A 20269-nucleotide genomic window follows, 5' to 3' on the forward strand; every position below is an offset into this window, starting at 1 on the left:
TTAGTGAATGGGCAGGGCAGCGTGGTGGCTCAGTGGTTAGCACTGCTGCCTCACAGCGCCAGGGACCCGGGCTTGATTCCACCCTTGGGCGACTGTCTGTGTGGAGTTTGCACATTCTCCCCGCGTCTGTGTGGGTTTCCTCTGGGTGCTCCAGTTTCCTTCCATAGTCCAAAGATGTGCAGGCTAGGTGGATTGCCCTTAGTGCTCAGGGATGAGTAGATTAGGGGGATGGGCTCTGGCTGGGATGCTCTGAGAGTCGTTGTTGGGCCGAAGGGCCTGTTTCCACACTGTAGGGATTCTATGATCTATGAAAGAAGAGTTATAAATTAGCATGGAGGGCCATTGGTGTTGGGTGGGGGAGATAGCTTGGCAAGTGTGGGGACTGAGGGCATGTCAGAGGGTGAGGTGCAAGAGAACCATACTGATTTTATTGTTACTGGGATAAGTCCTGCAGAACTGAGGTGGACCTTTCAAACAGCCTACCTCAGCACCCGGTTGTCCCTGTGACTCCCTCTGAATGCTGGCTTTCTTTATTTGGCTGGCTTGACTGCAACCCCCATTTAAATGTAAGCCATTGTTATTAGCCAACTATTACATCTTGCTCTAACGTTGAGTTCATTGCGCATTCACTGTGAAAGTGTTAGTGACTGGTGGAACTGAACTGTCATTTGTTTTCTTCTCAAAACCGAGAAATTGAACAAATGAAAATCCTTGAAGTAGAGTATTTTTATAAATAAAGAGTTTTTAAAACTTTCCACCTGTGATTGTTTAATAAGACTATGACTGGCTAACATTTAAGGTAATTCAGCATTGGATTTTGATTCTAGGAAAGGTCACTGGACCCGAAATGTTAAATCTGATTTCTCTCCACAGCTGCTGCCAGACCTGCTGAGCTTTTCCAGCAATTTCTGTTTTCCGTTCTGATTTATAATATCCGCAGTTCTTTCGGTTTTAATGTAGGATTTTGATTGCTGACTGAATGATTTCAAGTGCACTGACACTTTTCCCTTGGATCAACAGTTGCAGAGATCAGTAGTGGCCTCTGGAGAGATCCAGGCTGCTGTGGAGTATCGAATCAGTAAAAGGTAAAATCTGTCAGCCAGCTTCCAACTACATTCCTTACCTGTCAATGGGTTAGTTTGCCTCTGTCCTTGCTTGCCTTCACTTTGATCTTACTTTGATGATTCAGATTGGCTTTCGGCTAACTTTAAATTCAATATATGTAGTCATCTTAACTGCATTTTTTTAAAAATTCTCCTTTTTGACCTCTCTTATCTTCTTCCACCTTGCCAGAGGCTACCTTATGCATTGCTCATTGCTGGAGCTCTGGGAATTTGTAAAGTGGATATTGCATTTGCAAAGTAAAATATTATGGCTCTGAAATCCTGAAATGAGAAGGAGTAGCTAATATTTGCAGTGAGTCAATCCTATCCCATTTGAGGGAGGCAGTGGTGGAAAGATAATAGTCACTGGACAAATAACCTAGAGCCCCAGGCAATGTTCTGGGGCCATGGGTTTGAATCCCAACATGGCAGATGGTGAAATTTGAAGTCACTAGAAGGCTGGTCTAATGGTGACCATGTGTTGGTTGTCGTATAAAAAAATGTGGTTCACTAATGACTTTAGGGATGGAAATTTACCATCTTTATCTGCTCTGGCCTACGTGTGACTTCAGGCCCACAGCAATGTGGTTGACTCTTAACTGCCCTTATGGATTGACAGTAAATGCTAACCTGGCCAGTGATACCTATATCCTGTGAACAAATACTAAAAAAAATGAAAGACTATCTCAGAAATTTTGTTCTATTCCTTTTTAATTTTTGAAAAACAGTATTGTATAAGTCTAGCAGGTAGAATTCAAATATCCACAATTGTTTCACAGATGCCACCAATTTTGAGGTAGAATAGCCCATGATATTAGATTTAAGAAGAATATAGACAGACTAGAGAGATGGGCAAACACATGGCAGATGCAGTTTAGTGGAAGAGATGCATTTTTGCAGCAAAAGACAAGGTGAACTAAGTGATACAATTTTAAAGTAAGTTCAGGAATAGACAATCCGAGAAGTATGCTATGCAAGTGTCAGGATAAGTTGAGAAGGCTGTTTAAAAACACCTGGGGTTATTGGATTTTGTAATAGAGACATGCAATTTCACTCATGTGATTTTCATGTCGGGAAAAATCATAGGCTGGTAAGAACAGGGCAGTTTCAACCTGACACACTTCATTGGAGCAGGGATGGGAATATATGGGAGATATGGAGAGACCTGCTCAAAAACCTAAGAATGGAAAGGCTATTGAAGGAGAGGAACAAGGTGGCAAAGCAGATTCAGAAAGACCATGCAAAGTGGGATCCAAAACAGCAAAAGCCTTTGCTGCTGCAAGTGGTGGTGGAATACAGAGGAAGTATGTAAAAAAACATTGAAATTGAAGTCTGCCACATCTTCACTAACATAAAACTGAATCACTTCAGAAGTAATGAATTGACTCTGAATTACATTGTGACTGTACAATAGAAATGTAAGCTCTTTTGTTAACTGTGAACTATTTCATTCATAATGTAAGTTTTGATCATCAATTACTTCTTTCAACAATTCATGTTTTATTCCTTCAGTTTTTGGGAAGGTTTCAAATATCATAATTTGATATTTGGGTTATCATTTAAAGCCCTTTCTCCTAATCATTTCCATCCCTTTATCTTGGCTCACTCACTATTATGCTCGCTATCATTCATTGTTTATTTTTTTCAGTAACCATGAATATGTTTATGTGTTCTTTCTCAGTGCCTGGCTCAAAGACACTGTGGATCCAGTGATCAGAAAGTTGGATCAACGCATTGCGCATCTTACTGGCTTAAATGTGCAGCAGCCTTATGCAGAGTATCTCCAAGTAGTCAACTATGGGATTGGAGGTCACTATGAGCCACACTTTGATCATGCAACGGTGAAAGCAATAGTCCATTATAGAATATATTACAGCATGTAGATGTGTTTTACTGCATTATATTCTGTTACAATTTGATTTATCATTGACAGTCCCTCGACACTGGGATGAAATCAGCCATGGTTTGTGTTTCCTCAGCTGAGCAAGCTGACCAATCCTGAAGCCGTGGGTGTTCGGGAAGAGAGAGGGGTGCTCAAGCCAAGATTGTGCACTCCCGTCTTCCACTTCTGTTACTGCACTACGGCAGAATTTCTGCGGCCAACTATGCTGCCACTTGTTGGCTGATGTGCCACCATGTGGCATGATTTATAACAAATACCTCCCATATGCCAACATCAATTGGTCCCTTTTCAATGGGGCCATCAGTTTATCCTTAAAATGCTATGCCTGTCCTCCTTCAGAACAGCTGCAATACTTGAGTTGTGGAAAGGGGACCTGCTTTGGAAGCTGATTATTTGGCATGTGGATGCCAAATGATACATATGATCATGGGTGCAGTGCCAGAGAAATTGCCTTCAGTGAGGATGCTGAAATTTGTTTGCCCACTTTTCCACTTGAATTTAAGTGGAGTGACCAATGGTGGATATTTTTCAGTGTCCAGACGTGCCATTGGTCAGTGAGCAAAATCTCATGGTCATATGGAAGAGTGGTGAACAACAGCACTGTAGACTTTGCCCTTTTATGGAGATCTATGTTGTTGAAAGCTCAATTGTTCAGTTGGCTCAGGTAAATATTAGAGTATACTTATGTATTACAGTTTGTGTAATGTTAAGATGTATTGGGTATGTTTGACATGTGATCATGTCTATAGTAGATGTTGAGTTTTATGTTCAGTGCAATGCTTGTATTATGTTACGAATGTGATGCAGTTCATGTATGTTGTAGATTATTAGATTATTGTACTTTGTGTAGCATATTACAGTGTATGTCATTGGGTATTGGCTTATGTTAACATTTTTGCTCATATAAACTTGCACTTGCACAGAATATTTATACGATAATTATGTCATGTAATACTTTTGTCTCAGAGAGGTCAATGTCAGTTTAGGATTATTTTAAAAGTTCTCTGGGCTAGAGCAAAAACAAAATAAACTTTCGTTTTCCGTAAGCACCAAAATGATGGAAAGGTCGACAGTGATATCAAACACCATTCAACAATAACCTGCTCAATGCTGCTCAGTTCGAGTTCCATCAGACCCACTCAGATCTTGACCTTAATACATCCTGGATCCCAACATGGGCAAAACAGCAGAACTCAAGAGAAGAAGTGAGAATGACTGCCCCTGAAATCAAGGTTGCATGTGACTGAATGTGACATCAGGGAGCCTTAGCAAAACTGGTGTCATTGGCAATCAAGGGGCAAGTTCTCTGCTGGTTGAAATCATACCTGGCACAAAGGACGATAATTGTGAATTGGTCATCTCAGGTCTAGGACGTCTCTGCAGGAGTTCCTCAAGCTAGAATCCTAGCTCCAAACCATCTTCAGCTACTTCATCAGTGACCTTCCCTCCATCATAAATTCAGAGGGAATATGTTCACAGATGATGCAAGCTCTTGCCTGAGCCTCACGCCATCCTGATTTGGAATTACTTTGAATGAATGAATGAATGAGTTAGCTTTATTGTCACATGTACTGAAATAAGTACAGTGAACACTTTATAAAGTCATCACTTACAGCACCATCTTAGGTACAAAGGTAGCTAGGTACAATCCTTAATTACAGAATAGAGAAATTAAGAAATAAAGTTACATTACATCTATACACTGTATAACCATAGGTCAGAAAACAAGAAGCAAAATTAAAAATATACCATTCCTTTATTGTCGCTGAAACTTCCCCCCTAACTGGAATATATACTAATACCTCGTGGATTTCAGCAGATTCAAAAAGGCAGCTCACTGCCATGTTTCAAGAGCATTTAAGAAGGGGCAATAAATGCTGAATTAGCCTATGGTGCCTGCATCCCAAGAGTGAAATTTTAAAAACTGCACAACATTCAACACCATTTGTGACTGCTCAATAATGAAGAAGCCCATGTCTAAATGCAGCAAGGCCTGGACAACATTCAGGCTTGGGCTGATATACAACAAGTAGGTTTTGCACCACAAAAGTGCCAAGCAATGACCATCTTCAACAAGAGAGAATCCAACCATTGCCACTGGACATTCAGTGGCATTACCATAATTGACACCCCTATCATCAACATTCTGGGCATCACCATTGACCAGAAACTGAATTGATCCCCGCATAAATACCATGGATACAAAACCAAGTCAGAAGCCAGGAATACTGCAGTAAGTAACTGACCTCCTGATTCTCCAAAGACTGTCCACCATCTACACGGCACGAGTCAGGAGTATGATGTAATACTCCTGGATTAGTATAGTTCCAACAATGTTGAAGAAGCTTGACACCATCCTGGTTGAAGCAGCCCACTTGATTGGCATCACATCCACCAACATTCACTCCCTCCACCACCAATACTCAGTAGCTGCACTGTGTACAACCTACAAGATGCACTGCTGTAGCTCACCCAGGGTTCTTGGACAGCACTTTCCAACCCATGACCGCTACCACCCAGAAAGATGAGGGCAGCAGATGCTGGGAACGCCACCACCTGCAAGTTTTCTCCAAGTTGCTCACCAGCAAGACTTGGAAACATATTACCATACCGTCACTGTCACTCTGGCAAAATCTTGGAACTCCCTCCCTAAGAACACTCTGAATGTATTTGAACCACTTGGATTGCACTGACTGAAGAAAGCAGGTTACCACTACCTTCTCTATGGCAATTAGGGATGGGTAACAAATGCTGGCCTAGTCAGCGATGCACATATAAATAATAGCAAACTAATAGTTTATGCATGATATCTTTCTGAATGATGTATGTTACACTTGAAATTGGTTTTAATTCTTTAGTTTGGTTCATTTGCTGGTTCATATCACACGTTTACTTCATGGTCATAACGTTTAATGGTCAAAATATTTCTTCAATTTTTTTTGTTTGCTTTAGTCCCCAAACAGTCCACTATATAGACTGAAGTCTGGAAACAGGGTGGCAACATTCATGATATATGTAAGTACTGCGCATATTCTGTTGATTAAATGCATCTATTCTCAGATTTGTTAATTTTTTTTGTTATTGAGGAAAATGTAAATTTATTTTTTTGTTCCTGCCCCCATTATTGTGTACTGTTTACATGAGAGTAGATTTTTTCATTTTTCCAATGGAGTTTTACTGGGGTCAATCCTGCTGTTTGTTGTGTTTGTCGAGAAATTTGTGGACAAATTTGTAGTGACACCAAAATTTGTGTGCAACTAATTGTGCAATAGCACAAAGGTATTTAACTGGCTTGGTCAGTGAGATGAGAGGTTATTTTGAGAATCCAATATGGATGATTGTAAAGTTATGAGGTCAGATTGCAGAAGTAAGAATGTGGAACATTTACAAACGATTGTGTGATTCAGAGAATGGGACAGTAACAGGAAAGTGGACTGGGGAATTTGCTGTATAAATAGTTAAAACTACTGCCACAATATTCACAGGAGCTCAATTAAGTAGATACGTTGATGAGATGTATGCATGGACATGATTTATAACTCTGAGGAAATGACTTTCAAGTTATATCTGACCTGAGTGTAGACTTTATCAGGTGTACTGTGTTTAGTTTGGTTTCTATATTATAGGAAGGAGTTCTTGTTCACGAATAGTGGGAGAGGGCACCAAGCAGGACTGCTAAGTCAGCTAGACAGGGAGAAAAGACGACTATGGGAGAAAAAGGCCTCATGGGGAGAAGGATCAGGCAGTCAAAGGATTTTATCAACCAAATGTAAACCACAGGCTTAATTTCATGTAAATACTGAATCATTCATGTTTAACTTTAATATCCCATCATGTTTATATTGACCTGAATAAAGAATAAAGAAACCTGTTTCATGATCTTTGGGTCATCTGTGTGTTCAAATCTCATGTTACAGTGAGAACCCATGTCTGCAGATTATTAGCCTGGGCCTCTGGATTATTAGATCACTGGTACTGCCGCTATGTCACCATCTCCTTGATACAAAACACAACCCAATGTCCTGAAAGATATGGTAAATGGACCAATAGATTGCTCCCCCTCAAACCAATACTATCTTCTCATCTTATAGAGGATGTGTAGGGTATGACATTGCACTCATGGAACTTTCTCGTTTTTGTTAAAAAAGAAACTTGCATTCATTTGGCGTAGTGAAATATACCAAAGCTCTTTAATGATTGATTATTGGACATGATATGCGATGTCTAAATAGGATGGATAGGAAGGCCTTATTCCCCAAGGCCAGGGGGCCCATAGCCAGGGGATACAGCTTTAAAGACAGAGGTAGAAGCAGTAGACAGAATTCGAGGGGAATCTTTTGCACCCAGAGAATGGTGGGGCTGTGAAATGTTGGATGGCTAGGCAGCCTGGTGGACACAGAAGCATTCAAAAATGCAGCAAGTATTTGGATATACACTTGGAGTTCTGTAATGGACCAGGCAGCTGGCCAGGAGAGAAAATGTAGAATTAAAACTGGATGACTTTTTGTTGGCCAGCACAGTTACATTAGACTAAATTTCCTCCTTCAAAGATTTCATTTCTGTGATGGATGGATCACAAAAAGAGATGTTGGAACAGATAACCTAAAGTTAGCTGATAGAGAGAGATTGTACAGAGCCAGTTGAGGGAACAGAGACTGGCAGAATGTTCCAAAGAGGAAATCACAGAATTTTGAGCTTGGACACTGAAGGAATGATTTCCAAAGTTGGAATGATGCAAAAACCAATGGGAGATCCAGCCAAAGTCGTCTTTGAAACTGGAACTCACTTTTCTATCCATTCTGAAAATTGCTCAATGTGTTTACAGTGTGCATTTGGTGTGGGTGTATTGCCTTCTGTAATCGATATAAGAAATTAAAGATAAAAAAAACTACCAGAACTATGCATATGTATGTTCATTTATATACAATTATTTATTTGCAGGTATAGAAGCTAAACATGATAATTTTTCATTCTTTGTTTAAGCTCAAGATTTCTTCAGCTATTCCAAGTGAAGGTAGCTGAAGCAAAGGTGTCAATTTGTAATGAGTTCAAGCCTGATATAGGAAGGAATTGAGTTTAGTGGTGTACATTACTCCTGTGGCCATCTAAATTATGTATGAGCCAATACACATTGCCTTTCATAGAGTCATAGAATCATCTCTTAGAACACTTGGTGGCTCTGGAAGGGTATTGGTAGAACCACACTGTGATCTCAACCAGCTGTGTGTGTGTTTATTTAATCCCTGTGAAGACTGACTGAGTTAACATTGGAAATGATGCAACTTTATTCAAAGTGATAACCAGCTTTAATCCACAATAAGAACATGTAGGATCAGTCTCTTCAATTCAGTTGTGCAGCTTGGTTCGATGTAATGATATGAAAATAGCAAAACACCATCCCACTGTGGTGGTTTACCCCGTCCTTTCATATTAATGAAACATAGAAACATAGAAAAGAGGAGGCCATTCAGCCCTTCGAGCCTGCTCCACCATTCATCATGATCATGACTGATCATCCAACTCAATATCCTAATCCAGCTTTCTCCCCATAACTTTGATCCCATTCACCCCAAGTGCAATATCTAGCTGCCGCTTGAATACATTCAAGTAGCATAACATTTATGCCAAAGGAATTTTGATAAGACCAACCTTGTGTTCTGTTTTAGTTGAGTGCAGTGGAAGCTGGAGGATCTACTGCTTTCATTTACGCAAACTTTAGTGTTCCTGTTGTCAAGGTGAGTGGGATTTATCTTTTATTTTAGATTTGATTGGTGACATTCACTATATTAATACAGACATAGTTCTAAATGAACACTTATCTTGTCTGTAGTTAGCCATACAAACCAGCAGTTGGGGCTGTACAGTTTATCTTAGAGTGCGTTAAATTAAAGACTGGAAAATCAGATAGTGGTCTATGATCATTTTCCAGTAATCCCTGTAAGTCATATGTAGTCATTAGACAAGGACATAAGTGGGTTTGCATGCAACATCCACCATAGATGAAAATTCTGTCTGCAATTGCTGACAAGGCTCATATGAAGCAATCCAAATATGAGTAACATTCTTGGAAATGTGCCCCAGTTAGGAGTCAACAGCTTAAGAAGGAAGAAGAGAAGAGAAGTTTTGAGCATCCTCGTAATCTGTGTTTAAACATAGGCTAGTCATAATAATTACATGTTTACTGGCATTATGTTACATGTCAGATCATTCTCAATGCCAAAGGAAAGCTTAGTTCCTCTGATGTTTGGCTGACCTTCCTGGTATAATCTCACAGTAGGCTCAGCTACTAGATTAGGCTTCATTTTTGCTCAGTTTTAGTTTATACATTAAAGTTTTTTTTGCATGATTGACTCAGTGCAGATATTAGATTCTTAATGATTGACATGAGCAGCAGCCTCTATGGTTCTTTTATGTAACAAAGACTCAAATGGCAATATTATAACAATTTATGATGTTAGTACAGGACAAGTCAGACCTAAGACTGAAGACTGCCTTGATAGGTCATAATATGTTTTGGTTTTAATGTGATGATCTGTTACTGAAATATAATCACGTGATGTGTCAGATTTGATTTTAACAATAAAACACAAGTTCACTACACAAAAGAAATGAAGATAAACTGGAATAAATCAATCTGTTTACATATAACACAAATGTAAAGACTTAGAAACACTCAGTAAACTACAATTCCATTAATCTCAAAGATTACACTCTTTTATAAATTCCAAAACAACAATGCTTTACGGATACAAAAAATTCTCCTTTAAAGTACTCATACCCAAGAGACGCTTCTTATTTAGTTGTGACTTCAACTGTTAGACTGGAGAATCCGATTGTCTCTTCTTGCAGTCTTCATACATAACCTTAAACTTTCTCAGCTTCAAATAACTCTTCAGGGTTTTGCCCAAACATTTCTGATTTGGAACTATTACTAAACACTTTACTGTGTAGTATCTATTTTTAACCAATTTAATTAATTTCTCTCTTTTTTAGGAGCAACTACTGTATACATCTATCTTCAGTTAAAAACCTGCAAAACTACCTTAAGTGAAACTAAAACTGAAGGATTTCTATCCAAAGTATGATGCTTTCCCGTAAGCTCTTAAAAATTAGGTCCTGGATCAAAAAGCCATGTTTACGAAACTATGTACTTTGTTCGTTTGTAAATTGGCTAAACATTAACAAAGCCTATTATTTCTTGGAGGCTATCTCTTTCAAACTGTTTTAAAAGAAATCACTCTGTATCATGGTGCCATGCTCAGTTTGTTCATCCATGCTGCAGCCTCATCCAAACAAACTGAAAGAATCTCTGACCTACTGGGCATTGCATTGGTGGGCATCCCTGCACTCTTGCCCTCTGGGTCCCCTTACCTGCCTCATGTTCCTGACCTCTGACCAAATCAGAACATCCTGTCCTGTATGGGGTCACTGCCTCCTGATGCAAAGAATCCCCACTTTCCCTCCCTGTTGTGTTACAGTGTCTGTAGCTCTTTTGTCAAACTCCCCACTCACTAAAATGGTGGATTTGTACTCAATTTCCTTAGCAGCACTTATTCGTCTTGGCTGCATTAAAAGAACCTTATATTTGTAGACAGTGGAACTGGGCCCAGAGAAACCAGGTTCAACTACTTAGCTAATTAACTACTCAGCTGTCACAACAGAGTGTCTTTACCCTGTCTAAGCTGCAGAAAGAAATAAACTTAGTCAATTTACACAGCATTTTTAAATTATTGCTCATTATAGGCTAGATTAGATTTTAAGAACAAATTAACACTTTAAACTCCCCACTCACCAACTCAGATCTGTACTCAAAATTCGTTAGTTGCTCCCATTTCAGTCCTTGGCATCTACCTCTAAACCCATAATCTCAACAATACAGATTCTGTCACAGGTGAAATATTGAGATTGACCACTCACATTCGTGAAGACTTTTCCAACTGAATGCATCAATCACTTTTACAAGTGTTAAAATATCTTAAATTAATTGCAATGCTTCAAAAATTTTGTTACTTTTTGAACAGTGTATCGTATTGTTTCAATTGAATCACTGATTTTACTTTCAGAACACAGCTTCAAATATTTGGACTAGAATGAGTATTTGGTGAAATTTTAACTTCAGATTTCCAATTCTTCCATCAATTTAAAGCAAACAATTGAATAGAGTCATCTCTTTCTCTTGCACTGAATTTAATTTTTCTTCAAATTCAAAGTAACCTAATTGGAGGTATAGAAATGTGGGATTGAATCTGCTGTTTTCTGAATTACTGTTATTACTGATTTCTGAATTGCTTGAGATTCTTTTTTCAGTGAGGGGGGACAGTGAAACATCCCATGCCATGCTGACCAGGTTGGTCTAATACTCTGACTCCAATCATTCTTCTTGGATTGTTCTAAGGCATCTCTGCACATTTACTTTATTTTCCCTGTAGAACCACAATAAAATCACAGATTACTCTAGTAGTGTTAAGCATCCCACCCCAAGACTTGGCAGCAAAAAGAAACATCTGCCTTTAAGAAATATCAAAATGTCTGTGATAGAGTGGAAAGTTTACTGGAAAAAAACGAGTTCACATAAGCGAAACCCAATCTGTCAATTAACATTAAAGCCTGCAGTTGGTGGTAATTACTTTCACAAGATCTTTTTACAATGGCTTACATTTTTGTTATGATTCTTATAATCGTTTTAGGTGTAATTCTGTAATTTCAAGGTCGTAGAATGTATAGGTCTGACGTGGTAATAAGGACAATTTTACAAGACAAATGTAAATAAACATATAATAACACAGATGCTGAAATCTGAAACAAAAATCAAATCAAATTAAATTTTAAAATTATATCAAATAAAGTTTATTGTAAATAATTTGATGCTTACAAATACACATTAACGATTATGAATGTGTGAAAAGTAAAGCAGAAAAAGTGAAGACAACACACTTGTGCGAATGAGGAACAGCAGCTAGTTTTCACATTGAATACTGCAACGTGATTAACTCATGTTAAGAAGATCAGGCTGGACTCAATCCCATTTTGTCACGGGAAAAGCACACCCTGCCAAAACCATTCAACAAGGCATGAGTAATGCTGTGTTTTAAAGGCCCAAAACGTCTATGATTTCTGGTGCCTGGAATCTGAATATTGGAAGTGCTGTTAGACAGTAGGGTGCCCCAGTACCAGTCAAATGCATTTCAGTATGCTGCTTTCCACCTTCACACAGTTCATCTGTGTCAAATTGGTCGCGGCAAGAGTTCTGTTCCAGGAGTAGTGATCTCTTCGAATGGTTACCTCAAAGATCTGCTGGATACAGTGTGGGACTAAACATGGCTGAGACTATGTCTTGAATTGACAAACAGGTCAGCTTTAGAAAAGTCAGCATCTAGTCCCCTGGCTATTTAAACTGTAATGAGTGCAGTGGAAAATACCACTGCCTGTGACAACTTTTGTTGTGCTGCAGTCTTTATTTGAAACTGCTGTTATCCTTTTTTTTCTGCTGGCTAATCAAACTAAACATTTTCTATAAGTGATCCATGAAGAAGTCTCCTTCTCAACCTCTCCCCCCGCCTAAGACATGGTGACCCTTTGGTTAAACTTCTACCAGTCATCTATCTTTAATGAGAGAGCAGTCCTATGATCTGGTAACACTATGTCAACTTTACCATTAACCTCACATTTTCAATCTAGTCACAAATTCTTTGTTGAAGTTTAAAGTGTAATAAAATGCTCTGACATTATGATAAATTACACCCTTAAAATATGTTTTAGAACTATGCGTCAGGTATTTGTTTGATTTCTCTTCCTGCTTTGATCTTAAGTTAATAGATGAAACAATAAAATTATATCAACATTGTAAACTAAAGAAAACAATCTAAATTTTTTACACTTCGAATTATTGAATTTTTAGTTCTCCAAATCTGCCTGACAGAATCTTTTCTTCATATCAAAATATCTGCATGTTTTATAAAGTTTAGTTGAATGCTGATCTAGTGCAGGTTTGTCAATGATACCACTGGTCTGTGAGTCACCCAGATTTCACTGTAATTCCAATATGTTACATATGCAAACTGTTTACTTTAACCCATATTTTCATAACCTGGCCAAGAACTGGAAAATCCAACGTACTGATATAATCTGAACTGATGTTATTACTGGACAAATCACATCCCAGACAGAAATATGCCCTGATAGATCATATTTTGTTTCTTTTTAATGAATTGGGCTTTCACTGAAACACAAACACACAATGCTGCAGATTTGATTTCAATCATGAAACAAGTTTATTACACAAAAGGAATGAAAACAAAATAGAATAATAAACAATGCAGAGGCTTCTATCTCAGCCTATCCAGAAGTCCCTAGCATCACAGATGCCAGCCTTTAGCCAATTCAATTCACTCCATGTGATATCAAGAAGTGATTGGAGGCACTGGATATGCAAAGGCTTTTGGCCCTAACAATAATCCGGCAATAGTACTGAGGACTTGTGCTCCTGAACTTGCTGCTCCCTCTAGCCAAGCTGTTCCAGTACAGATACAACACTGGCATCTACCCAGCAATGTGGAAAATTGTGCAGGCATGTCCTGCACCCAAGAAGCAGGACAAACCCAACCCAACCAATTATCTCCCCATCAGTCTACTGTCAATCATCAGTAAAGTGATGGAAGTTGTCATCAACAGAGCTATCAAGCAGCATCTGCTCAGCAATAACCTGCTCAGTGACGCCCAGTTTGGGTTCTGCCAGGGCCACTCAGCTCCTGACCTCATTAAAGCTTTGGGTTCAAACATGGACAAAAGAGCTGAATTCCAGAGGTGAGGTGAGAGTGACAGCCCTTGACATTAAGGCCACATTTGAGCAAGAATGGCATTAAGGAGACCGAGCAAAACTGGAATCAATGGGTATCAGGGGAAAAATTCTCCAGTAATTGGAGTAATTCCTGACACATAGGAAGATGGTTGTGGTTGTTGGAAGTCAGTCATCTCAGCTCCAGGACATCTCTGCTGGAGTTCCTCAGGGTAGTGTCCTAGGCCCAACCACCTTCGACTGCTTCATCACTGTCCTTCCCTCTATCGTAAGATCAGAGTAGGAGGAACTCGCCAATAATTGCACAATGTTCTGCAGTATTTGCCATTCCTCAGATACTGAAGCAGTCCATGTTCAAATGCAACAAGACCTGGACAATATCTAGGCTTGGGCTGACAAGTGGTAAGTAACGTTCAGGCCAGACAAATATCAGGCAATGTCTATCTCCAATGAGAGACAATCTAACCACTTCCACCTTGACATTCAATGGTGTTACCATCTTTGAAAACCCCACTATCAACATCCTGGGCGTTACCATTGACCAGAAACTGAACTGGTTTGGCCATACGAATACAGGGGCTGCAAGAGTGGATCAGAGGCTAGAAATACTGCAGTGAATAACTCATCTCCTGACTCCCCAAAGCCTGACCACCATCTACAAGGCACGAGTTAGGAGTGTGATGGAATACTCCCCACTTACCTGGATGAGTGCAGCTCCAATAACATGCAAGGAGCTTGATACCTTCCAGGACAAAGCAGTCTACTTGATTTCCACCACATCCACAAACATGCACTGCCTCCACTACTGATGGTCAGTAGCAGCAGTGTGTACTATTTACAAGTTGCCATGCAGAAGTTCAACAAGAATCCTTAGCACCTTCCAAACACACAATCAATAGCATCTAGAAGGACAAAAGCAGTGGATACTTTGGAATACTACTACCCTTATCATCCTGACTTGGATGTATATCAACATTCCTTCAGTGTCTCTAGGTCAGAATCCTGGAATTACTTCCCTAAGGCTATTGTGGGTCAACCTGTAGCATACAGATTGCAGCAGTTCAAGTTCACCTTCTCAAGGACAGTTAGGGATGGGCAATGAATGTGGCCCAGACAGCAATGCTCATACCCCATGACTGTGTAAAAAAAAATCACATGTATCACAAATTTCCCTTCTCTTTCATATATACAAGGCTTCATTTAACTGTGGTTTCAATTTCCCATCTTGAGAATCTTGGAGCCTTCATACAACTGAGCTTAGACTTTCTCAGCTTCAGATAGTTCATTTAGAGTTGTAACCAAATGCTTCTGGTCCATGACTTTGAATCTAAATTGCTTAAACTGATATAATATATTTCATAACATTTTTTTCTGGGGAGCAACTGTTAATACATTCAACTTCAGCGAAAATTTCTGCAAAATGGCCCAACTAAAACCCAGAAGTTTTTCCAAGTTGGGTGTTACCCCAATCAAAAAAAATTCAAGATTCTTTTTGTTTGCACATAAACTCTCTCAATGAAAACAAAACTCCATTACATTCCAGAAATTACTGTATTTTCTTTAAATAAATCATCATGGCTATGGAAATACTTGCAAGTTAATTAATAAACCTTTTCAGACACACAGACCACAATCCACATGCCTCTAGTCCATACCCAAAATCTAAAATAAATGATATTCAAACATATATATAATCCCCACACTTACATCACAATAGATATAGCTCTGAAGTTAGAGGTTTTTTTGAAATGAAATCAATTTATTAACAAACATCTGCACAATGGGGCAGAGATTCTCTTAACATGCAATTCAAAGGTTTTTAGATTGCAATGTGCTTGCTTTTGGTCACTTTAAATTTAAGACCTTTACCAGTATTATTTGCGAAAGCCTGCATATTAAACCATATTTTCACTGTCATATTGCAACTGCACTTAAGGAATCAGGAACACCATAACTTACAATTTGTGTCAGAGCAGATCTTCCACTGCCATTCTGTACAATAGAGTGACAAATTTAATTCTCTTTATTTTATATCTCATTGTTTTCTGAGGTAGGATATCAATTGTCCCGATTCTGCTACAAACTGCCATACGGTGACTTGCTCCTCCTCCCCCACATGACCAGATGGTTTCAAGTCAGTTCCAGTTATAATGAGATTCTCTTGGTGATTGTAAGCCTCAAAATAAGGTCACCCCCACCTCCCAAAAGAATATGCAGCAATCATCCCTCAAGTCTTTGAAGATCATTATGATGTTTCAAACTGAATTCATTAGCATACAAAATAACTTTCTTTGTATTTTAAAGGATATTTTAATTTCAACATTCACAGTTCTTAAAAGCAAAATGATTTTAATTTATGATTTTAATTGTGACAACTTACTATCCCAAAGAAAGCAAGCAAGATGGAAAAATAACTCATCTTGCATATCCTGTTTGAACACAGATTTGTTAACCTTCTTCATATTTGTACTCACAATAAATTGTTCCTTATTCATTTAGAATGCAGCCCTGTTTTGGTGGAATCTCCACAGAAATGGACAAGGCAATTCAGACACCCTTCATGCTGGCTGTCCAGTGCTCGTTGGAGACAAATGGGGTAGGTGCTTGATTAAAGTAACTGTGAGTTATTTGCTCTATACATTCCTTAAAAATGACAATGCACAGTCAATTAAGCCCACTATAACAGCAAGAAACAAACATATGGGATTGAGAAAATTTTTTAAAGGGGTAAAAGGATTAGGATAACAAGAATAGATGCTAGTTACATGATTAATAATAGAGACGTGTCTAGTGCAAAAAATGAATAACATTATTTTAAAAATTTTTTAAAACCATTCAAGGGATATGCACTTCGTTGACCGGGCCAGCATTTATTGCCCATACCTAATTGCCTGTGAGAAGTTGGTGACAAGCTGCCTTCTTGAACCGCTGTGGTCCGTTAGGTGTCAATACACCCAACAATGCCATTAGAGAATGATTTCCAAGATTTTGACTCAGCAACACTATAAGTAGCCCTGTGATTTCCCTTCTAAACCACTCACATCCTGACTTGGATATACTTCACTGTTCCTTCACCACATGTATACCACAGCTAGCTGACTCTAGCTCTTTTAGTTCTTTGACTGCAGCTTTCATAGTGTCCTGACACTTGAACTCAAGCTAGTCACATATGAGAACCTCAGTCCAACTTGCAGAACTCCAGTAGAGTTGAAACAGTCCAAAGATGCGCAGGTTAGGCAGATTGGTCATGCTAAATTGCCCGTAGTGTTCAGGGATGTGTAGCTTAGGTGGGTTATAAGGGGATAGGTCTGGGTGGGACGCTCCAAGGGTAGGTGTGGACTTGTTAGGCCGAAGGGCCTGTTTCCACACCATAGGGATTCTATGTTCTATGTTCTCTGTTTAACCCCTGTTCTTTTTTATTCTTCACAGGGAAAAACACAAATTATATCTGCAGTTTCTAACATAATCTGCAGGTGGTGGCTTGCCATTGAGCAAGGGATTATCAGCGTCTTGTTGTCTTTGTAGTCACAAGAAATCACAGTCCAGCCTGTTTTGACTTGTGCCTTCATCCTCTGAAAGCTTGTTGCTTGAAGCTCCTTTGCGTCTTTAGGTGTGACATTCCCTTGGTCTCTCTATCCAGACAGCCAAATAATTTACATCCATGGCCATTTCGACTGTGTCAGCCTGCTTTTCAAAAACAAAACATGACGGGTATTTTGGAAAGAGAGCAATAGAGCACAGACAGCTTGTGTATGTAGTCTGAGAGATTGCAGAGAGAAAGAGGTAATGGGAATCACCCCTGCCTCTGCCCCCAGACAATGCTGGAAAGTCACTTAGCTGTGAACTCTATCTAATTGTCTCATTTATTTAGAATGTGGAGGTGCAAGTGTTGGGCTGGGGTGATCAAAGTCTGAAGTCACATAACACCAGTTATAGTCCAACAGGTTTATTCGGAATCACACAAGCTTTGTTGTACTATAAACTGGTTTCGTGTGACTTCTGACTTCATTTATTTAGTGTAAGAACAGTTGTAGATGCTGGGTGTGTTCACTGAGCTGGGAAGTTTGATAGCAGACATTTTGTCCCCTTACTAGGTGACATCCTCAGTGCTGTGAAGCCTCCTGTTGTCTTGTGAAGGTTCAAATTCATACGGTCTGGTTTTTGCTGCGTTCATAGGTGCCAGTTCCAGTTGTGCGTTGTAATGTTCGATGTATCGCATCCACACATCCACGAACACCAGCTAGCAACTAAACGACATGACCAGATGTCCTTGGTTTCAATACACAAAGCCAAGAAAAACCACACTTTCAACTGGGACAACACTACTATCATAGGACAAGCCAACAGAGGACAGCCAGGGAATTCTTGGAGACTTGACATTCATCCGCAGACTCCATCAACAAACACATTGAATTAGACCCAATATACCAACCATTACGATGCATAACCGGAACTGGCACCTACTGGAGGCAATGAAAACTGGACCATATAAATTCGAACCGGCACAAGACAACAGCCCTTCACAGGAGGCTCCACAGCACTGTGGACGTCACCTAGTAAGGGGATGAAACATCTGCTATCAAACCTCCCAGCTTGGCAAACACACCAACATCTACAATCAGCACCTGAACTACAAATCTTCACTCAAACCCTGCAAGAACAGTGACATGAACAGTGAGTCAATGAATGAATTGACACATAACCTAGACATCGCTACAACTATAACATGGGAAAGAAAAGCTACAACACACTAATACACACAGGTTCTGAGGAAGGGTCACCGGACCCGAAATGTTGACTCTGTTTTTTCCTTCACAGATGCTGCCAGACCTGCTGAGCTTTTCCAGCAACTTTGTTTTTGTTGCAATTAATATAAATGTTGCTTTTCTAAGCTTTTGCTATTTTTTCTATATTTAATGAAAACTATCAAGACTAATCACTGCTGGTATTTTTGGACAGTTTGTACATTAGTGTAGAGTATTTGACATAAAGCCTTCTGGCAATTTTTCTTTCTTATAAAAACCTTTCCAGTGGCTAACAAGTGGATTCGAGAACATGGGCAGGAGTTTCAAAGGAAATGTGGAGCTGACCCAGATGAGTAAATGACCTCTTTGTCACAGGACCTCTTGGAGTACAAGACACTGTGCTGTGCATTGAGACAGGTAGTGCCATATGTTTCTGAAATAATGACTGGGAATCCAAGCTTTGTTTGGACAGTAGTGAGGCAGCATGGCCTGCAGCCAAAACATACTTCAGCACTGACTAGGATCTGAGGAACAGAGCTAAGCAGTTGACCCTCGAAGCCAGGACACATTGCTACAAATTTCCATTCATTTTCATCACTGACTGTGCCTAGGTCATTGATTTCTGCTGAAAGAAGTTTAGCGTCAACCACTTCTGAAATGGAAAAGCTGAATCAAAGACAAGAGGAGAATAAATTATTTTCAAATAAATGGAGATGGGAAAATGTATTTTATGAAATCAATTCACGGAAGCAAATTGTTATACTGCATCATTCAATTCTGAGGAGAATTTCCTTGGAAAATTAAAGGAAAATGACAGAACTAAGTCTCTGCTTCTCATGACTTTGAAATGCAAGCATTAATCTAATAGATGACAGCTAAATGTTTGTAGCCTTTAGGAGTGTAAATAACATTTACATCTGATCAGATCTGTGGTGGCACTTTTTTTTAGATATTTGGCCATCAATTATTTGATTAAAAGGTTGGGTACATTATATCCCCCTACTTTGTAAGCCCCCTTCTGGAATAATGATCCCCGTTGGCTGTACATGCTCAGTGAACTGGTCCTTAAAGCTTAAACAGATGATATTTTATATGTTCAATTGTTTGGTTCTTGTGGTGTCATAGCCTCTGTTATTGGGATATTTATCCAAGTCAAAGTATCAGTGATAAAAACAGAAAAAAAAAGAGAATATATAGCAAATTGATAAACACCAAAAGGTAATGTTTTAATTAACAAAAGCTAATTTTTAAAGATAAATTTATGACACAGTGCCAGCATTCATCCCTCTGGGCCAGAATCTCTGGATTTTAATCCTAACTGCCTTCATAACATGGTCAAACAGATTCATTTTTATTAAATTCATTCATGGGATACAGGTCTCACTGGTTGGACCAGTATTTATTGCCCATCCTTACCTGACCTTGAGAAGTGGTGTTCTTGTCAATCCTGCCAATGCACCTAATAGCAGGTGGAAAGGAAGGGGTGGTCTCATGGTCAGCGACCTTCCACCTGCAAAGGCAATGGCAAATCACTGCAGTACTTTCTGAAGAAGAGTTATACCAGAATTGAACGCTAACTCTGTTTCTCTCTCCACAGAGTTACTGTCAGACCTGCTGAGTTTCTCCAGCATTCTCTGTGTTTGTTTCATTGCAGTACTTTGCCTATTAACATGGACCAATCCAATGGAAAGGGGAAATGAGAGTTGGAGAAAAGGTATAGAGA

At 39.2% G+C, this 20269-nt stretch overlaps 1 protein-coding gene across 2 annotated transcripts in view; it reads left to right on the forward strand.

The window, feature by feature from the left end:
* p4ha3 (prolyl 4-hydroxylase, alpha polypeptide III) overlaps positions 1-19322 on the forward strand; it is a 77561-nt gene extending 58239 nt beyond the window's left edge. The window contains exons 8-13 of one of the 2 annotated variants that reach the window (XM_020509803.2): positions 1021-1085; positions 2785-2944; positions 5959-6021; positions 8673-8741; positions 16301-16397; positions 18833-19322. In XM_020509803.2, coding sequence (XP_020365392.2) covers positions 1021-1085; positions 2785-2944; positions 5959-6021; positions 8673-8741; positions 16301-16397; positions 18833-18903 — 525 coding nt within the window. In that variant the 3' untranslated portion in view covers positions 18904-19322. Of the gene's footprint in view, positions 1-1020; positions 1086-2784; positions 2945-5958; positions 6022-8672; positions 8742-16300; positions 16398-17230; positions 17399-18832 lie in introns of those variants that run through there. The other variant, XM_048597623.1, reaches the window with a different exon arrangement.
* The last annotated feature ends 947 nt before the right edge of the window (positions 19323-20269 follow it).

Source organism: Rhincodon typus, chromosome 6 (genome assembly GCF_021869965.1).
Source record: "Rhincodon typus isolate 14 chromosome 6, sRhiTyp1.1, whole genome shotgun sequence".
NCBI lineage: Eukaryota > Metazoa > Chordata > Chondrichthyes > Orectolobiformes > Rhincodontidae > Rhincodon > Rhincodon typus.